This window comes from Leptonychotes weddellii, chromosome 1 (assembly GCF_054177405.1).
Source record: "Leptonychotes weddellii isolate Sample4059 chromosome 1, ASM5417740v2, whole genome shotgun sequence".
Classification (NCBI taxonomy): domain Eukaryota; kingdom Metazoa; phylum Chordata; class Mammalia; order Carnivora; family Phocidae; genus Leptonychotes; species Leptonychotes weddellii.
The window spans coordinates 119245508-119264420 of record NC_138369.1 but is presented as its reverse complement, the minus strand read 5'-3'; the positions used below and the strand labels follow the sequence as shown (position 1 = coordinate 119264420).

The 18913-nt window shown below is 37.7% G+C and overlaps 1 protein-coding gene across 6 annotated transcripts in view; it reads right to left on the bottom strand.

The window, feature by feature from the left end:
• VPS8 (VPS8 subunit of CORVET complex) overlaps nucleotides 1–18913 on the bottom strand; it is a 244539-nt gene that overhangs the window by 109561 nt on the left and 116065 nt on the right. For all 6 annotated transcript variants that reach the window (XM_081830850.1, XM_081830876.1, XM_081830874.1 and 3 more), the window contains 4 exons: nucleotides 8043–8114; nucleotides 4720–4839; nucleotides 3388–3444; nucleotides 56–138 (listed from right to left, as the gene is read on the bottom strand). In XM_081830850.1, coding sequence (XP_081686976.1) covers nucleotides 56–138; nucleotides 3388–3444; nucleotides 4720–4839; nucleotides 8043–8114 — 332 coding nt within the window. The remainder of the gene's footprint in view (nucleotides 1–55; nucleotides 139–3387; nucleotides 3445–4719; nucleotides 4840–8042; nucleotides 8115–18913) is intronic.

The following is an 18913-nucleotide window of genomic DNA, read 5'->3' as shown; positions in this document are numbered from 1 at the left end:
TAGAGAAATGTAACTTAGTAAATGGGAATTAATGTATAACTTAAAAACCACTTACAATTCTGCTTTTTCTGCCATCCGGATGAGCCGACTCTCTTCAAACTGAACTATGCCTCCAGCCTGCAGCAATTCTAAAAGGACCTGAACATTTAAAATAAACAAGTAAAACACTCTGGAATCCACTTTTATTTACTAGCTCCGTTAAGAGTCCATTCAGTCACACAAACCATAACTTTTTTTTTTTTTTTTGTCCTTATTAGTTGATGTTTTGGCTTGGCTTTCCCATGTATGAGGTACAGAAAACTACTATTATAATGATGATGATACTGTAATTAGGTCTTAAAAAAAGATAAATGGCTCTATTTTTCAAACATGGAAGGAATGCCACGGTGTTTGTAAATAAAGCCTTATTAGAATATCTAATTAACCCTCCACTAAGCCAAAAATGTCCATATATTTATTTGGTGCTTTTATGTCTCATGGTTCTTTAAAATCTATTGTCCACAGGTAGTATCCATGTTTACATGTTAATTTCTCTACTTATACTTAAACATTGGGGTTTCTTACAGCAGCATTATTCACAAGAGCCAAAAGGTGGAAACAACCCAAATGTCCACCAATGGAGGAATGGATATACAAAATATAGTATATGCATATAATGGAATATTATTCAGCCTTAGAAGGGAATGAAATTCTGACACATGCTATAACATGGATGAACCTTAAAAACATAATAGTAAAATAAGCCAGTCACAAAAGGACAAATACAGCTTGATTCCATTTATATGAAGAACCCAAAGTAGTCAAATTCACAGAGACAGAAAGTAGAATGGTAGTTGTCAGGGGCTGAGGAAGGTGGCAATGGGGATTTATTGTTTAATGGGTAGAGAGTCTCAATTCAGGAAGATAAAGGTCTGAAGATGGATGGTGATGATGGTTGCCCAACAATGAGATATACTTAAAGCCACTGAAATATACACTTAAAATGGTTAAAATAAATTTTATGGTATATATATTTTACCATAAAAATAAACAAAAACACTGGGGTTCATATAATTAATTTTTACCACAACAAGCAGATGAATAAAAAAGTGGTTAGGATGTTGAGACTGAATCATCAATATTTTTAAATAAACCTCAAAAGATAACAGAATCATTACATAGTCACTAGAACAATTGAGGAAGCTTTCTCTTATATTTAAGTTCAAGATCCAAAGTAATATGCCCCTTCCAGAACTTCAGGAAACCATTTAACAAAGTATTTTTCTAACACAGGAAACTGATTACTTTCAAGTTAAAGAAAGACAAAAAGGGGGAGAAGAAATGAAACCTATCCATACTTTACTTTTCAGAACCCTAATTCAGTCCATTTTGAGCACTATAATGTACTGTTATATAGAACTATGGAGTGAACCCATCTATTGGGAGCCTCAGTTTGGAATACCATAATAGAAATGTCATTGCTGAAGCCAGTCTTACCAACTGAACAGAGCTGACTGTTACATTTTCAGGAATTGTGTAAGCCAGTTGTTGAGCACAGCAATTGTTAAATAATAATTAAAATTTAAAAAAGTAATTAATATGCAAAACTCACCACTTCCTAATTATTTTACTACATTTTACTATGTATGCTCTTGAGGTTAGTCACTGCATCTGTAGGGTGGAAATATTATATAAGGGTGTGGCATCTCTTCCCAGTTCTATGTTTAGTAACATCATGTTGGTAGGCTGAAATCAGCCATGAGGGGAGTACTTACACTATGGAAATTAGCAAATGCTGTAAAAATCAAGTGTTGCTGTATTTTTAAAGGGGTGTAAAACAAATAAAAAGAAGAGTACGTGACACAGAGCCCATGTGCCCCACAAAGCCTACAATGTTTACTCTTTGGCCCTTTACAAAAAAAAAAAAATTGCAATCCCTGGGTAAGAGAGTGATGAAAATAGGCAATCAAATTTAAAAGTGTGCATGTCATAGTCATTATACTGTGAATAGCACAAAAAACTAAGGAATTATTTTTCTAGTATTCAAGAACTGATTGAGCACAGAAGTCACTTCACTGATGAATGTGTGAGGTTCTGTCATGCTTTCACTGTTGTGCCTTCATCTTATTCATTTAAATACTGAAAATATCAACCAACATTCGTATCAGAACTACACCTGGGGAAGCAGTTGTAAAATTTTAGCAGCATACCATCAGAAAACACTCAAAAACACTGCAGACACAAATTTTTATATATAACACATGATACATGAGTGCTGGATTAGAAGGGATGGAAGTGGGTTCTAATTTTAGTTATGCATTTGAGCAATTTACTGCATCAGTTTTCTGTATTTCTCAAATGAGTTGAGAAAAAAACCTAGTCTCAAAGGGGACTTCCAAAAACAGAGCATTACTATACGAGGATTACTTTTCAAAGTTTGACTTTTATGTTTAGATTTGATTTTTATTTCTGTTTAATTATTTATATTAAAAGTGTTTATCATTTTATATAAACACCATGCAGCCCATGATTCACTTTTCCTGCCACGAGAGAAACAGGGGCAAAGTGAGGGGTCCACATTATCTGTATTCAATATAATTTGAGATAACCAAAATTTAACAGCTGTTCTCGCCCCAAGTTAGTCTGCAGCAGTCACTGGGCCACAGCTGTGCAGAGAAAAGGGTCACTGTTGCTATCCTATGTTCTTTGAGTCTCAACCTTGCAGCTGTTGAGCACTATTACCATAAAAAAACACCAGCGTAGCTCTCAAAGTACTTCTATTTTGTAGCTTGCTTATCTGACAAACTCTGGCCATCAATGTTAAATAGGCTCTCTTAATGCTCACAGTTATAGTAGGTAAGCTTTGAAGGAATCGTACTCCTGCAAGAGACGCTCAAGAAAGTGGCCTAAGTAGAAAGAAGTGGTAATCAGTTACAATCTCACAGCGATTAGTGGAGGGACAGATGGATTCTAGTCCCCAGCAATGTTTACCCTAATGCAGGGGGGCTACAGAACACTCCTTAAAGTTGAAGGGGATCCTGCAGCCTTTCTGGTTCAAAGCCATAGCAGCTAGGAGTGGGTATCAGATAAACGGCCGGGGGAGAAAGGACACAACAGGTGTCAACTGCTGCTACTTCATGGAGAAGGATGAGTAACTCTCTTTGGTGTCATGCTGGATGCAAGACAGGTCCAGCCTGCCTAGGAATTTAGTCTGATATAAATTCTTTACAAAGGTACCTCTAACAACCATCCACACTATTTCCTGGTTGCCACTATCTAGCTGAGTATTAGAGTTTGGCACAAGTTACTTTCCCTTACGTTTCATGAGGTCTAGCACAGAAGCGTTCTTTCTAGCTTATTCTGTCCTCTTTCCCATCCTTTAGCAAGCAGAGTTCCAGTAGTTCATACCTGCTGTCTTTCAGAGTGTCGGGAGTCATCATCAGGACTACAGAGGAATTCAAGGACCTGGTCAAAGAAAAGGTATTTTCTTTGTTGGATATTAACATGGATGCCATAACACTGTAGTCATGAAAACAATAATAACTACCCTTTCAATATCATCAATTCATTCACACTGGGCCATAACAGACACCACAGATATATGGTATCTTCCTCACTGACTGGCCTATTCCATGGCACAGCTGGCTCAAGTATGTTAACAACTTAATATGTATCTGTCTTATCATTACTGTTCCGAAACATGGCAGGAAGACAGTGCTGTCCGCACACCTTAACCTTAAGATCCCTGATACCAAGGACCGAGCAAAGCATGGACTTTATAGAGTCAGGCCACTTGAATTTGAGTCTTAACCTCATTAACACTTAATAACAACACTTATCGCTAATAACACTTATTAGGTAGGGACTTGGATGAGTGACATAACCTCTGTAGGCTTTAGTTTCCTCATCTGCATAATCGAGCGTAACAACTATACCAATCTCAGGACTACCATTACAATGGCGATGAGTTAACACATACATATAAAACCCTGGAACGGGGGCGCTCGGGGGGCTCAGTCAGTTAGGCGTCTGTTTTTGGCTCAGGTCATGATCCCGGGATCAAGCCCCGCATCGGGCTCCCTGCTCAGCCAGGAGCCTGCCGCTACCTCTCCCTCTGCCACTTCCCCTGCTTGTGCTCTTTCTCTCTCTCAAATGAATAAATAAAATCTTCAGGACAAAACAAAAAAACCCTGGAACAGAACCTGGTATTATGAAATGCTCAATAAATGCTAGTCATTACTGGTAACTTTCTCCAGATAAAAAGGGTTTTCTTTGCCACCTGTGGATATATAGAAGATATTTAACTGGGATTAGGAGATACCTTCAGAGTCAAAGTCATTTATAAGGAAATTCAGTCTTTCTAATAGTGATCTCTCTTCCAGATGATCAACATCATAGACATGCTACCAATGGGATGCGTGACTTTTAAATTCAAAAATTCTTGAGCAAACAATTCTAGGCGATTTAGAGCAACAGAATAACAGAGAAAAAAATTTCTATAAGCCAATCTCTACAAGCCACACTCCCAAGATAGCAAGTTACTAGGCAAAATCATACTATCCAGACACAACGTTAAAAAAAAAAACCAACTAATTTAATCCAAATTAAAACCAGAACAGGCTCCTACCTGATAAGATATTTAGCCACTAGGCTATTATATTAAAAAAATGTACAGTCCAGTCAATTTTTCTATGAACAGTAAACATAATGAAAACAATTCTCATCATTAAAGACACTCACCTGATCAAAAAGGGTTCTGTTTACAAACAATGTATTGTCTGGCTTTGCAAGCTGCCGGGCAAGGAATGTAAAGAGACACCCTACTTGTGAGGGAGTAAAATCGGAATTCTCCACCATAACCTGGTGAGCAAAAGAGACCATTTATTCAATATACCATCTGGTTTGACACAAAATTGTATCATTAGAAAGGTGGTGGGAAGCCTCATTACTAAAGACTCATGAAAAGATTCGGGGCGCCTGGGTGGCTCAGTTGGTTAAGCGACTGCCTTCGGCTCAGGTCATGATCCTGGAGTCCCGGGATCGAGTCCCACATCGGGCTCCCTGCTCGGCAGGGAGTCTGCTTCTCCCTCTGACCCTCTCATGCTCTATCTCATTCTCTGTCTCAAATAAATAAATAAAATCTTTAAAAAAAAAAAAAAAAAAAGACTCATGAAAAGATTCTTTTATAGGCGGTGCAACAATTGAGTTCGATGCCATTTTAGAGAAGGAGCACAAACTACTTTCATATTCTGAAAGGAAAACATTTTAGTGATTTTTGGCATATTTCTAGGCACAATCTGTATGAGAACTGAATTGCCAGAGGTGGCTTTCAAAGAAATATTAAACATGCTTCCCTCTGGAATTCTTAAAAGAGAATCCTTCTAAAGTTAAATTTAAATTACATTTAAGTAACCCTACCAAAAAGCTGCCTACCGACACAGAAAGAAAGGAGTCGTTCTGGGGTTTAAAAGTAAGGTAACCTGAAGGCACAGGAAAAGATGTTCAACATCACTAATCATTGGGGAAATGCAAGTCAAGACCACAATGATGTACCACCTCACACCCGTCAGAATGGCTAGTATCAGAAAGACAAGAAATAGCAAGTGTTAAGCAAGGATGTGGATAAAAGGAAAGACTCATGCACTATGGGTGGGAATGTAATTGGTGCAGCCACTGTGGAAAACAATATGGCGGTTCCTCAAAAAATTTAAAAAAGTGTGATCCAGGAATTCCATCTCTAAGTATTTATCTGAAGAAAACAAAAACCCTAATTCAGAAAGATATATGCACCCCTATGTTTACTGCAGCATGACTTACAATGGCCAAGACATGGAAGCAGCTTAAACTCCATCAATAGATGAATGGATAAAGAAGAGAAATAGGAAATACCAGCACGCAGGCACTGTGCTGGACATATTCTGGTCATGTTAAAACAATGACACACACACAAAAATCCTCACAGTCTCTGCTTACAGGAAACTGCAGGCAGGAAAATAAACATGTAAACAATTTCCATACAGTGTGCCATGTGTAGCATGAAGTGTTGTATGAACATGGAGAAGGGGCAACTAATCAAACTGAAAGTGTGGAAAGGATTCTAAAAGAGTTTCTCATGGATGATATTTGAGTTATGTCTTGGAAAATGGTTAGGAATTTGCCAGGCAGAGAAAGGGAAAGAAAGGCATGACAGGATGAAAGAAAACGCACACAAAGAACATAAGACATAAAGATGACGTAAGACAATTCGGTGAATTGCAATAATTTAATATGGTTGAGAAGCTCGTAATACAGAGGGTGTGTGTGCCACAGGGGGTGTGTTAGGGGTAGGAGAGGAGAGCAGTTATAGAGAAGTAATCGGGGACCAGAAAATACAGAAGGATCTTGGATGTCATGTTCAACAACTTTACATGAGTATGGCAGAAACTAGTACTTGTGCTCCAACATCTGCTCTTCCCTCCTAACTTAGAACTCCTCATTTTAGGCTAAACACATGGTCACCCATAATAAAGAGTACATTTCTCAGTCTCTCTTAACAGCTGAGAAGCAATATATCTAAGTTCTGATCAACATGTTATAAGCTGAATTGTAGTATACAACTTCTTTTTTTTTTTTTGTAGTATACAACTTCTAAAAAGTCTTCTTAAAGAGAGGGAACTCTCTTCTTCATCTCTTTCTGCATTCAGACTGGCTAGAATGTCGAGGTGATGGCTGGAGCCCAAGAAGGTATTTTGGACCAAAAGACAGGAACCATATACTAAGAATAACAACAGTTAAAGCAGAAGGCATCTGCATCCCTGATAAATTTGTGAAGCCACTCTACTAGAACAGGTTGCTGACCTCCAGACTTTTATGAGAAAAATAAATTCCCTTCATAATTAAACTATTGTTATTTTGAATCTCTCTCACAGCAGAACTTAATTCCAACTGATCCAATAGGTAGCCACAGAAGAATAAAAGAAAGGCAAGATCACAAATTAAAGGAGGACAAGATTAGGTATAGAGAGACCATTTAGAAAATCCAAGTAAAAATTCTCCACACCACCTACCTGGATCAAACTGGCATTATTCGGGGACTTAGCGATCCTATTCTCATACTCATCACTGCCTATCTTAAAACGTCAATAAACAGCTCAAATAAGGTATATAAATGTGCTTTAAAATTATAAAGAACTATTATAAATGTAATGCATTAATGTCATACATAATTAGAGAACATTTTAATTTTGGTCTCTTGTCCAAAATAATCTAAAACTCGCTAAGAGGAAGAAATCTCCATTTCACAGCCAAATGGACAAGATTCTAAGATTTCAACTACAAGAAGAAACTGGCCTTATCCAAGCTGTGCAGATGGAAAGGAAAAGAATCTGTCTCTGCATTCATTCATTAGCAGCAGAGTGGATCTCAAAATAACTTTGGACTGAATCTAGTTAGATTTAAACTGAGATGATCCTCTCTGTGTGCCTCTAATCATTCTGAAGTTGTACCTATCATCTTAGTGCCCCAGTCAAATGAGAGCACCACCTTAGCAACACAGCAATGCTGGTATGAAGATTCTTCACATTAATTATTTTCTCAAAGGATTCTGAAGTTAGTCACTATTATTTCACATAATCATACCAATATAGCAACTACCACAATATGCATTTCACAGCAGTACCCTATATCCTATATCTATCTAGTCTACAGCTTAGATAAATTAAATTTTTTTTTAAAGAATGATTAGTATTTCATTCAGGTTTAGAAGACAAAGATATCACAATTTAAATGATTTCAACACACTGCTTCATTAAATAAGATCATTTTAGAACTTGCTATAAAACAATTCAACTTTCTTAAAATAAACATCAATACAGGGGCACCTGGGTGGCTCAGTTGGTTAAGTATATGATTCTGGCTCAGGTCATGATCTCAGGGTCATGAGACTGAGCCCTGCGTCAGGCTCCACACTGGGCATGGAGTCTGCTTAAGATTCTCTCTATCCCTCTCCCTGTGCCCCTTGCCCCCCTAAAAACAAACAAGCAAACAAACATCAATACAAAGACATCTATTCTCTGAATACTTACTTTCAACAAAATATCCACAATTCGTTGTTGATATTCTACAGCTTGCTTGTCATTTTTAAAATCTTCAAAAGTCTAACAGGAAGAAATTTTTAAAAATTATTATTATTTGCACATTTTAGAAGGAAACAAGATATTAAATTCTTATTAATAGGTAAAATCCCAAATAAGGTAACCATTCCTCATCAGGTTTTTCCTTATATACCTTTAAATAGTAAGTTGCTTTTAGCAAGTTAGGTAGAAAGCTATAGCATTTACTATTGCATGGTATCCTGGGACTTTAAAAATGAATAACAAGTATAAAAATACAGCAACTGCCATACAACCAAAAAGTGATTTGAGAAAGTTCACAGGCAATGAAAAAGAAAAAACACTAATGACAAAAGGCAATTTGTGAACAAGGGTTTGAGAAGATGAACTATATGTTACATGCTCTGCCATCATTCCAACTATGCTATTTGGAAATAATAACTGAAGTATAGTTTATTAACTTTCCTGAAAAATAACTTTCATCATTTCCATGACAACTAAAAAAAATGATGTTCAATGATAGACATTTTCTAAAAATTATGGTAAAACTGTCACAATGTTAAAATCCTCAAGCCTACACACATACAAGGACTAGGTATCTTATTTTCAAAACACTGCCAAGTATAGTCCTTTTATGTCCCTGGGCAAGTAGAGCCAAATATATTTTGAACAGAACATGCACCAAAGTAAATGACAGCATCAGATTCTGAAAATACCTAATACCTATAAAATGCATATATGAGAATAAGAATTGTGTTTACTACCAAAAAATTAAAATGAAATTATTTATTAAATAATAAAAATGATGAGAGATTTGAATATCTTTCCCATGGTTTTCACTTAGCACATGTGGGTCTTAGAAATGTTTGAATCCATATAGCAATAATTTACTGCTTATTTTCCTAAAAAAATAAACTATATATTGTCCCATTAAAAATTAAATGAGTAGATTTAAAAAAAGGAATTTCACAGCCATGAACTTTCAAGACTACATCACGGTTACATTCAACCAAAATACTGCTATTCTTTAAATGGGTCCTGAACTTCCCTAACTTCTCCCAAGTACCTATGCTCATGATGTTCTCCAGTTAGCATGCCCTTCCTTCTACTTTCCTGACACACACTAAGTGCTTTAAACAAATGGATGCTCGACTGTCTACTTAATGAACAAAATCTTTTTTTTTTTTAAACTCTTCCTTCACCTAGACTACTTTGCTGCCAGTTAGTTGAAAAATGCTGAGATGAATTACCAAGGAGACCGTAAGAACTCTCAATCTGGAAACTCAAATAGAAGATATTTTAATGTTTAAGTGAGTTAAATATTACCCTGCCTAGTTCTAAGGTGAACTAGAAAGTCTCTCAGTTCTCTCTGCAGGTTTACAAAAACAACAAACATGAACACACTAACACAAACACATACTTCTATCCCACCCCATCTTGCCAAAGTAAGATGTCGCTGTGCAGATACAAATAGAAGGTATTATCTGCTAATACAAGTGCTATTCAACTAAAACACAAATCATGGAGAATTAACATATGTATAAAAAGGAACAGCAGTGACAGCTAGTAAAAAAGAATTTCTTATTCATTTTCCTTTTCGGTAGCATATATTCACTGCTTTGAAACATTGAAAGTTTACTTCTATAAACATAATTAAGTGGTGATATACCACAGTATGAATATTATGATATAAATAATGACATATTTTGGTTGAAGTTAACAGCTGCCACTAACATGGCACATCACTGTTAAAACATCATCATTCCATAAAGATGCTTCTACTTACACAATGCTTGGTAACAGGAATAACGCAAAGATGTCCTAATGGAGAATGACACAGTTTGTGAAGCACAAAGGCATACAAGCCACCCATGGGAGAAAAGACATGAACAAAAGTAAAGTAAGAGAAATAGAAAACATAAATGAAAAGAACTAAGAAAATAAAATATAAATAAAGTAAAAGAGATCAGAGAAAAGGTGACAAATATAGAAGATAAAGATAATACAATATACAAATAACTGCAGTTTAAGATGAAATACAAAGTAATGAAGCAGAAAAAGCATTTAAATCTGTAATTCAAGAAAACTTTTTTTTTTTTTTTAAAGATTTTATTTATTTATTTGACAGAGAGAGGCACAGCGAGAGAGGGAATACAAGCAGGGGGAGTGGGAGAAGCAGGCTTCCCATGGAGCAGGGAGCCCGATGCGGGGCTCGATCCCAGAGCCCTGGGATCATGACCTGAGCCGAAGGCAGACGCTTAATGACTGAGCCACCCAGGCGCCCCTCAAGAAAACATTTTTGAAATAAAGACTTGAATTGACACATTGAAAAGGCTTACAGTATACCTGGTAAAAATTACCCAGAACAGTCAATTCTGAGTGATATCTTAGAACAAAACTATTAGTCTTTAAAGACAAACCAGACTGGTAGAAAACATTTGCTAAGCTTATGTAATCTGACAAAGAACTTGTATTTAAAATTTGTAAAGAACTTTCAAAACCAGGCAAGAAAATAAACACAATTAAAAAAAAAATTTGAACAGGGGCACCTGGGTGGCTCAGTCATTAAGCGCCTGCCTTTGGCTCAGGTCGTGATCCCAGGGTGCTGGGATCGAGCCCCACATCGGGCTCCCTGCCCCGCGGGAAGCCTGCTTCTCCCTCTCCCTCTGCTGCTCCCCCTGCTTGTGTTCCCTCTCTCGCTGTCTCTCTCACTGTCAAATATATAAAAAATAAAAAAAAATCTTTAAAAAAATTTGAACAGAGGGCGCCTGGGTGGCTCAGTTGGTTAAGCGACTGCCTTCGGCTCAGGTCATGATCCTGGAGTTCCGGGATCGAGTCCCGCATCGGGCTCCCGGCTCGGCGGGGAGCCTGCTTCTCCCTCTGACCCTCCCCCCTCTCATGTGCTCTCTCTCTCTCAAATAAATAAAACCTTTAAAAAAAAAAAAAAAATTTGAACAGATATTTCACCAGAGAATATATGGATGACAAACATATCTTCTCTACTGATCTATTTTAATGAAAAAAATGCTTAATATCATTAGTCAGAAGGAAAATATTAAATAAAAACCACAAGATACCACTACACATCTTTTAGAATGGTAATTTTAAAACGATCAACGCTAGCAAGTGTTGGTGAGATGAAGGAACTGATTGATACTCATCTATACTACTAGTAGGAATGTAAAATGGTAGAACCACTTTAGAAAACAGCCCGTCAGTTTCTGACAAAGTAAAAGAATACATTTAACAAATGACCCAGCAATTCTATCCTTTGAGATTTACTCAAGAGAAACAGAAATATATGTCCACACTAATAATAGCCTAAAACACAAAGCAACTCCAAGGACCATCTACTGGTGAACAGATCAGCAAACTGTATATCCATAACATGGAAAATTACACAGCTATAAAAAGGAACAACCTGGTTTGGGAGAAGATGGCGACAGAGTAGAAGGACCTTAGGCTCGCCTAGTCCCACAAATACAACTAGATAACTACCAAATCATCCTACATACACCAGAAATTGACCTGAAGACTGACAGAACAAACTCCACCACTAAAGGGAGAAAAGAGGCTACACTGAAGAAGGCATAAAGCGTGGAGATGTGGTTTAGGGGAGCAACGGACTGAAGCTGCTGTGAAGGGGCGGGAGGGAGGTCGCAGAGAAGGGCGGGGGTTGGGGAGGGAAGGAGCACCCAGGGGAATGCACAAGGAGAATGTTTCCCCATAGCCACTGGCTTGGAAAATGAGAGGGGCTGAATTTTAGGACTTCTTGCAACCAGAAGGGCTTAAAGCCTGGAATTTTAAAGGTCAGCAGGCTTGGCTGGGATAGAGCCTAGAAGGTACTGCACTACTCCTGGAGAGAAGGCAGGCAAACAATTTGGAGGCAGATATCATGGAAACAGCAATCTGAAGAGTGCCTGGGGCACACAGTGGGAGATTATTTGCCAGTCTTGACCACGTCCCTGAGGGGCAACATTCATGGACATATCCCTTCAGGAACAAAGGAGCTGGCTGGTGCCATTTCCGTACAAACACAGAGCCACCTGCAGGAAGCAGTGCAGTGCTACACTGGCTGCCTAACTTGCTTATACCAAGCCCCACCCTTATGTGCTCTAAGAGAACTGCCCTTCCCAGTCACACTTGCCTCAGTCCCAAGTGGGTGGGCCCCTCCCCAAGAAGATCAGCATAAACCCCCGCCCACATTGTCACCTGACCAGAGAGTTTTGCAGGGCCTCAGTTCCAGTGTAGGTGGTGACAGGTCTCATTTCACAAGCAGATCAGAGCACACCTAGTTAAAACTCGCCACATTCAGGCCAGGGATGAAACACTGCTCACAGCAGGCAAGGAGAGCCTCTGCAGATGACTGGCCTGCAGGATAGTGCAGCCAGAACACAACAGAGCACACATAGTGCACACTGGTGAATTCCCTGAAGTGACATGCCCTGGGTACTACATGACCTCTTCATCGTAAGGCCATTACTTTCAGGAGCAGTACACATAACTGGCTTTTCTAACACTTATAAGGCAGCAGCAATTTATTATTTTTTTTAAAGATTTTTTTTCTTTCTTTATTTGACAGCGACAGAGCACAAGTAGGCAGCAGGGAAAGGGAGAAGCAGGCTCTCTGCTGAGCAGCAGGCAGAGGGAAAGGGAGAAGCAGGCAGAGGGAAAGGGAGAAGCAGGCTCTCTGCTGAGCAGGAGCCCCTATGTGGGGCTCAATTCCAGGACCCTGGGATCATGACCCGAGCTGAAGGCAGCAGCTTAACCGACTGAGCCATCCAGGCGCCCAAGGCAGCAGCAATTTAGACAAAATGTGAAGAGAGGAATTTATCCTAAATGAAAGAACAAGATAAGGCCACAGGCAGAGATCTAATTGAAACAGATATACGTAACATGCCTGAGGGAGAATTTAAAGTAACAACCATAAGAATACTCACTGGGTTTGAGAAAAGAATAGAAGACATCAATAAGACCCTTACCACAAACATGTAAGAGTTAAAAAAAGAATCAAAGATGAAGAGCCCAATAAACGAGATTAGAAACACACCTGATGCAATGAACAGCAGGCTGGAAGAAGCAGAAGAATGAATTGATGACTTAGAAGAAAAAGTAACAGAAAGCAATGAAGCCGAACAAAAGAGAGAAAGAAGAATTATGCAAAACAAGAATAGACTCAGGGAACTCAGTGACTCTACTAAATATAGTAACATTCATATTACAGGAGTCCTAGAAGAAGAAAGAGAAAAGGGGGCAGAAAATTTATTTGAAGAAATAATAGCTGAAAACTTCCCTAATCTGGGGCAGTGAACAGACATACAGATCCAGGAGGCAGAAAGAACTCCCATCAAAATCAACAAAAGCAGCTCAAAACCAAGACATACTGAAATTAAAGTTGCAAAATATAGTGATAAAGAAAAAATCTTAAAAGCAACAAAAGAAGTCATTAACTTACAAGGGAAAACCCATTAGGCTAGGGTTTTCCATTGAAAGAGATTTTTCAACAGAAACTTGGCAAGCCAGAAGAGAGTAGCACGAGACATTCAAAATGCTGAATAGGAAAAATCTGCAGCCAAGAATGCTCTATCCAGTAAGGCTACCATTTGGAATAGAAGGGGAGATAAAGAGTTTTCCTGACAAAAACCAAGAGTTTGTGATGACTAAACTAGCCCTGCAAAAAATATTAAAGGGGACTCTTTAATATTGAGTGGAAAGGAGAAAACAAAAGTGACAGTATAAATGCAGGAAACACAAAGCAGTAAACATGAATATTTCTGCAAAACTCGGTCAAGGAACTCACACACACAAAAGGATATAAAATATAATAACATATACCCAAAATGTGCGGAGAGGAGAAAAGAATGGGTGCAAATGTGAACAACCATCAACTTAATATAGACTGCTATTTGCAGAAGAGGTTATATACAAACCTAATGGTAACCAATATCAAAACCCACTAATAAACATCAAAGAATAAAGAGAAAGAAATCCAATGTACACTAAAGAAAACCAGCAAAACATGAAAGAGAGAAAGACAAGAAAGGATCAGGGGCGCCTGGGTGGCTCAGTTGGTTAAGCGACTGCCTTTGGCTCAGGTCATGATCTCAGGGTCCTGGGATCGAGCCCCGTATCAGGCTCCCTACTCGGCAGGAAGCCTGCTTCTCCCTTTCCCACTCCCCCTGCTTCTGTTCCCTCTTTCGCTCTCTCTCTGTCAAATAAATAAATAAAATCTTAAAAAAAAAAAAAGACAAGAAAGGATCACAGAAAATCTTCCAAAACAACCACAAGTAATAAAATGGCAATTAATACCTATCAATAATAACTCTGAATGTAAATGGACTAAACGTTCCAATCAAAAGACACAGGGTGTCAGAATGGATAAGAAAACAAGACCCATCTACATGGGGCTAATTTTAGACCTAAAGACACTTTTAATATATATATATATATTTTTTTTAGATTTTATTTATTTATCAGAGAGAGGCAGGCAGAGGGAGAAGCAGGCCCCTTGCTAAGCAAGGAGCCCCATGTGGGACTCGATCCCAGGACTCTGGGATCATGACCTGAGCTGAAAGCAGACGCTTAACTGACTGAGTCACCCAGGCATCCCGACCTAAAGACACTTTTAGATTGAAATTGAGGAGATGGAGAAATATTTATCATGCAAATGGATGTCAAAAGAAAGCTGGAATAGCAATACTTATATTGGACAAACTAGGCTTTAAAACAGACTGTAACAAGAGACAAAGAAGGGCACTACATAATAATAAAGGGAACAATCCAACAAGATATACCAATCATAAATGTTTATGCACTGAAAATGGTAGCACCCAAATATATAAAACAATTAGTAACAAACAGAAAGGAACAAATTAATGATAATACAATAATAGTAGGGGACTTTACCACCCCACTTACACCAATGGATGGATCATCTAAACGGAAACTCAACAAGGAAACAGTGGTTTTGAGTGACACACTGGACCAGTTGGACTAAAACAGCAGAATACACATTCTTTTCAAGTGCACATGGAACATTCTCTAGAATAAATCACATATTAGGTAACAAAACAGGCCTCAACAAATACAAAAAGATTGAAATCATACCATGCCCCTTTTCTGACCCCAATGTTATGAAACTAGAAGTCAACCATAAGAAAATATCTCGAAAGACCACAAATACATGGAGGTTAAACAACATGTGACTCAACAATGAATGGGTGAACCAGGAAATCAAAGAAGAAATTTAAAAAATACATGGACACAGGGGCGCCTGGGTGGCTCAGTTGTTAAGCATCTGCCTTTGGCTCAGGTCATGATCCCAGTGTCCTGGGATCAAGTCCCACATCGGGCTCCCTGCTCTGCAGGAAACCTGCTTCTCCCTCTCCCACTCCCCCTGCTTGTGGTCCCTTGCTCGCTGTCTCACTCTCTCAAATAAATAAATAAATAATCTTTTAAAAAAAATACCTGGACACAAATGAAAAGGAAAACACAACAGTATAAGCTTTGGGATGCAGCAAAAGTGGTCCTAAGAGGGAAGTACATAGTAGTACATGGTAGGCCCACCTCAAAAAGCAAGAAGAATCTGAAACAATGGAACCTTACACCTAAAGGAGCTAGGAAAAGGACAACAAACAAATCCCAAAACAGTAAAAGGAAGGAAATAATAAAGATTGGAGCAGAAATAAATGATATAGAAACTAAAAAAAACAATAGAACAGATCAATGAAACCAGGAGCTGATTCTCTGAAAAAATTAAAATTGATAAACCCCTAGCCAGACATATCAAAAAGAAAAGGGACCCAAATAAGTAAAATCACAAATGAGAGCAGAGAAATAACAGCCAACACTACAGAAATACAAACAATTATAAGAGAATGTTACGAAAAACTATATGCCAACAAATGGACAACCTAGAAGAAATGGATAAATTCCTAGAAACTTATAAACTACCAAAACTGAAATAGGCAGAAATAGAAAACTTGAATAGACCAATAACCAGCAAAGAAACTTAATCAATAATAAAAAAAACTCCCAACAAACAAAAATTCAGGACCAGATGGCTTCATAGGCAAATTCTAAAGAAGAGTTAATACCTATTTAAACATTTAAAGGAGAGTTAATACCTAGTCTTCTCAAACTATTCCAAAAAATAGAAAAGGAAAACTTCCAAATTCATTCTATGAGGCCAGCATTACCCTGATACCAAAACCAGATAAAGACATCACACACAAAAAAGAGAACTACAGGCCAATATTCCTGAGGAACACAGATGCAAAATTTCTCAGTGAAATACTAGCAAACCAAATCCAACAATGCATTAAAAAAAATTATTCACTGTGATCAAATGGATTTATTCCTGGGTTGCTGGTTCAAAATTCACAAATCAATCAATGTGATACATCACATTAACAAAAGAAAGGATAAGGACCACAGATCCTTTTAATAGATGCAGAAAAAGCATTTGACAAAGTACAACATCCATTCATGATAAAAACCCCCAACAAAGTAGGTTTAGAGGAAACATAGCTCAACATAAAAAAGGCCATATATGAAAAATCCAGAGTTAATATCATCCTAAATGGGAGAAAATTGGCAGGTTTTCCTCTAGGTCAGGAATGAGGATGTCCACTCTCATCTCCTTCACTCAACCTAGTACTGGAAGTCCTGGCTACAGCAATCAGAAAACAAAAAGGAATAAAAGGCATCCAAATTGTTAAGGAAGAAGTAAAACTGTCACTATTTGCAGATGACATGACACTATATACAGAAAACCTTAAAGACTCAACCAAAAAACTGCTAGAACTGATAAACGAATTCAGTAAAGTTGCAGGACACAAAATCAACATACAGAAATCTGCTGCATTTCTATACACCAATAATGAAGCAGCAGAAAGAAAAATTAAGGAATCAACCCCACCAAAAACAGTAAGATACCTAGGAATAAACCTAATGAAAGAGGTGAAAGACCTGTACTCTGAAAACTATAAAATACTGATCAAAGAAACTGAAGATGACACAAAGAAATGGAAAGTTATTCCATGCTCATGGACTAGAAAAACAAATACTGTTTAAAATATCTACTATCCAAAGCAATCGACAGATTTAATGCAATCCCTATCAAAATACCAACAGCATTTTTCACAGAGCTAGAACAAACAATCCTAAAATTTGTATGGAACCACAAAAGATCCCAAATAGCCAATGCAATCTTGAAAAAGAAAAGCAAAGCTAGAGGCATCACAATTCCAGACTTCAAGTTATATTACAAAGCTATAATCAAAACAGTATGGTACTGGCACAAAAATAGACATGTAGATCAATGCAACAGAATAGAAAACCCACAAATGAACACACAATCTTCAACAAAGTGGGCAAGAATATCCAATGGGAAAAAGACAGTGTCTTCAACAAATGGTGTTGGGAAAACTGAACAGCTACCTGCAAAAGAATGAAACTGGACCACTTTCTTACACCATACACAAAAATAAATTTAAAATGGATTAAGGACCTAAATGTGAGACCTGAAACCGTAAAAATCCTAGAGGAAAGCACAGGCAGTAACTTCTTTGACATCAGCCATAGCAACTTCTTTCTAGATATGTCTCCTGAGGTACGGGAAACAAAAGCAAAAATTAACTACTGGGACTACATTAAAACCCAAAGCTTCTGCACAGCAAAGGAAACAATCAATAAAACTAAAAGGCAACCTATGGAATGGGAGAAGATACTTGCAAATGATACATCTGATAAAGGGTTAGTATCCAAAATACAAAAAGAACTTTTAAAACTCAACACCCAAAAAACAAATAATCCAATTAAAAAATGGGAGTATGAATAGACATTTTTCCAAAGAAGACATACAGATGGCCAAGAGACACATGAAAAGATGCTCAACCTCACTTTTTATCAGGGAAATGCAAATCAAAAACTACAATGAGCTATCACCTCATACCTGTCAGAATGGCTGCAATCAACAACACAGAAACAACAGGTGTTGGCAAGGATGTGGAGAAAGGGGAACCCCTTTGCACTGTTGGTGGGAATGCAAACTGATGCGGCCACAATGGAAAACAGTATTGGAGGTTCCTCAAAAAGTTAAAATTAGAATTATCCCACGACCCAGCAATTGCACCACTGAGTATTTATTTACCCAAAGAATACAAAAACACTAAATCAAAGGGATAGATGCATTCCAATGTTTATAGCAGCATTATCTACAACAGCCAAATTATGGATACAGCTCAGGTGTCTATCGATTGATGAATGGAAGAAGAAGATATGGTATATATACACAATGGGATATTATTCAGCCATAAAAAAGAATGAAATCTTGCCATTTGCAATGGCATAGATGGAGCTAGAGTATAATGTTAAGTAAACTAAGTCAGAGAAGACAAATACCGTATGATTTCACTCATATGTGGAATTTAAGAAACAAAACAAGCAAGCAAAGGGAATAAAAGAGAGAGAGGCAAACCAAGAAGCCGTCTCTTAACTCTAGAGAACAAACTAATGGTTACCAGAGGGGTGGTGGGCAGGGGATGGGTGAAACAGGTGGTGGGGATTAAGGAGCGCACGTGTTGTGATGAGCACCGGGTCCTGTATGGAAGTGCTGGGTCACTATATTGTACACCTGAAAGTAACATACACTGTATGTTAACTAACTGGAATTTAAATAAAAACGTAAAGAAAAAAAAAAAAAGGAACAATCTATTGATATAAGCAACAGCACTAATAAATCTCAAAAGCATTATTTTAAGTGAAAGAAGCCCCCCAAAACTACAAAGCATATGATTTTATTTATATGACCTCTGGAAAAGGCAAAATTTCAGTGTTAGAAA